Source organism: Mustela putorius, unplaced genomic scaffold (genome assembly GCF_011764305.1).
Source record: "Mustela putorius furo isolate JIRA1106 unplaced genomic scaffold, ASM1176430v1.1 tig00000580_pilon_pilon_pilon, whole genome shotgun sequence".
NCBI classification, from domain to species: domain Eukaryota; kingdom Metazoa; phylum Chordata; class Mammalia; order Carnivora; family Mustelidae; genus Mustela; species Mustela putorius.
Window position 1 is genome coordinate 683848 of NW_025421423.1, and position 1528 is coordinate 685375.

Genomic DNA, 1528 nt, shown 5'->3' on the forward strand with positions numbered 1-1528 from the left:
GGAGCGCCCTCTCTCCTCTGTGCATGGCTGTGTAGCTCTACACAGCAAGGCCATTCACCAAGCTCACTCTGATGGCTGGCTCCTCTCTCCTTAGTTTTATCAGGTTTTCAGAATGTCTTTGTGTATTCAATTAGAGATCTGTTGTGTGGCATCTGTCAAAACTCTCAGCTGTATGATTAGAACTCACAAGATATACTCTGAAAAGGTAAACATTCTCTGAAAATGGACTGAAGGTCAAGAGAGGATTCTGGATTACATGACTTGTCTTTTCGAAGGCAGCTATAATGATCTGAAGTCCTTTATGTCATAGAGTAGGAACACAGAGGAGCCCTCCATCACTGGGTGAAACATTTCTGAGCCACCAGGTTCCTCACAGCAGCTTTCACATCCTTGTTCCTGAGACTGTAAATGATGGGGTTGAGCATGGGGGTCACAACCCCATAGAAGACGGGGATGAGTTTGTCTGAAAGGTCTTGTTTGTCTGCCCTCAGGGGGTCCTTAGACTTGGGCTTCCCATACATGAAAACTAAGGTCCCATAGAAGATGACCACCACAGTGAAGTGGGCAGAGCAGGTGGAGAAGGCCTTTCTCCTCCCCTCGGCTGAGGGGATCCTCAGGATGGTAACAATGATGAACATGTAGGAGACAAAAATGAACAGAACTGGGACCCCCAGGAAGAACACATTGGTCACCCCCATGCTGATCACATTGATGGAGATGTCAGTACAGGCCAACTTTAGGACAGCTAGTAGCTCACAGGCAAGGTGGTTGATGACGTTGTTCCCACAGAAAGGCAGCTGAATTGTCAAGGTTGTGTGTACCACAGAAACTGTACAACCAATAGCCCAGGAGCTGACAGCCATGGGGACATAGGCAGCCTTGCTCATGACCACGGGATACCTAAGGGGGTTACAGATGGCCACATAGCGATCAAATGCCATCATGCCCAGAAGCACACACTCTGTGGCACCCATGGCAAAGGAGAGAAACATCTGCACAGCACAGGCTGAGAAGGAGATGGTTTTCCTAGGTGTCAGGAAGCTGTCAAGAATCAGGGGGACTGCAGAGGTTGTGTAGCAGATGTCCAGGAAGGAGAGGTTCCCCAGGAAGAAGTACATGGGTGTGTGCAGGCGAGAGTCAAGGATGGTCACCAAGATGAGGACCCCGTTTCCCAGTAGAATGACCAGGTACATTAGGAGGATGAGCACAAAGAAAATTTTCTCCAGCTTAGGGTGGGCTGAGAGCCCCAGGATAATGAACCCTTCCACAGGGGAAGACCAATTGGCTTTTTCCATGTGCTATCCCTTCTGTCATCAGCCATGTACAAATGCAGCAAAGGAGGCTTTCTTGAGGAGGTCTTAGGCATCTGGTACACCATTTGTGCTACAGAACAGGACAACATATGTGCATATGAGATAAATGACTGAAAGAGATGACAGTAGGTAGGATTGTGGTTAGATCTTAGATGTGGAATGGTGAGGGCTGGGAGAAGGCTTACAAATAATGCACTGAGGCCCAGAGAGGGGAA

At 48.6% G+C, this 1528-nt stretch overlaps 1 protein-coding gene across 1 annotated transcript; it reads right to left on the bottom strand.

The window, feature by feature from the left end:
* Nucleotides 1–327: 327 nt before the first annotated feature.
* LOC101688528 (olfactory receptor 2S2-like) lies at nt 328–1295 on the bottom strand. The gene has a single exon (XM_004747575.3). The coding sequence runs from the start codon at nt 1293–1295 to the stop codon at nt 336–338; it is 960 nt and encodes a 319-aa protein (XP_004747632.2). The 3' UTR covers nt 328–335.
* Nucleotides 1296–1528: the final 233 nt, after the last annotated feature.

What these genes read in the sequence shown, in the direction of transcription:
- LOC101688528 (XM_004747575.3), bottom strand. Translation starts at nt 1,295, where the DNA reads ATGGAAAAAGCCAATTGGTCTTCCCCTGTGGAAGGGTTCATTATCCTG.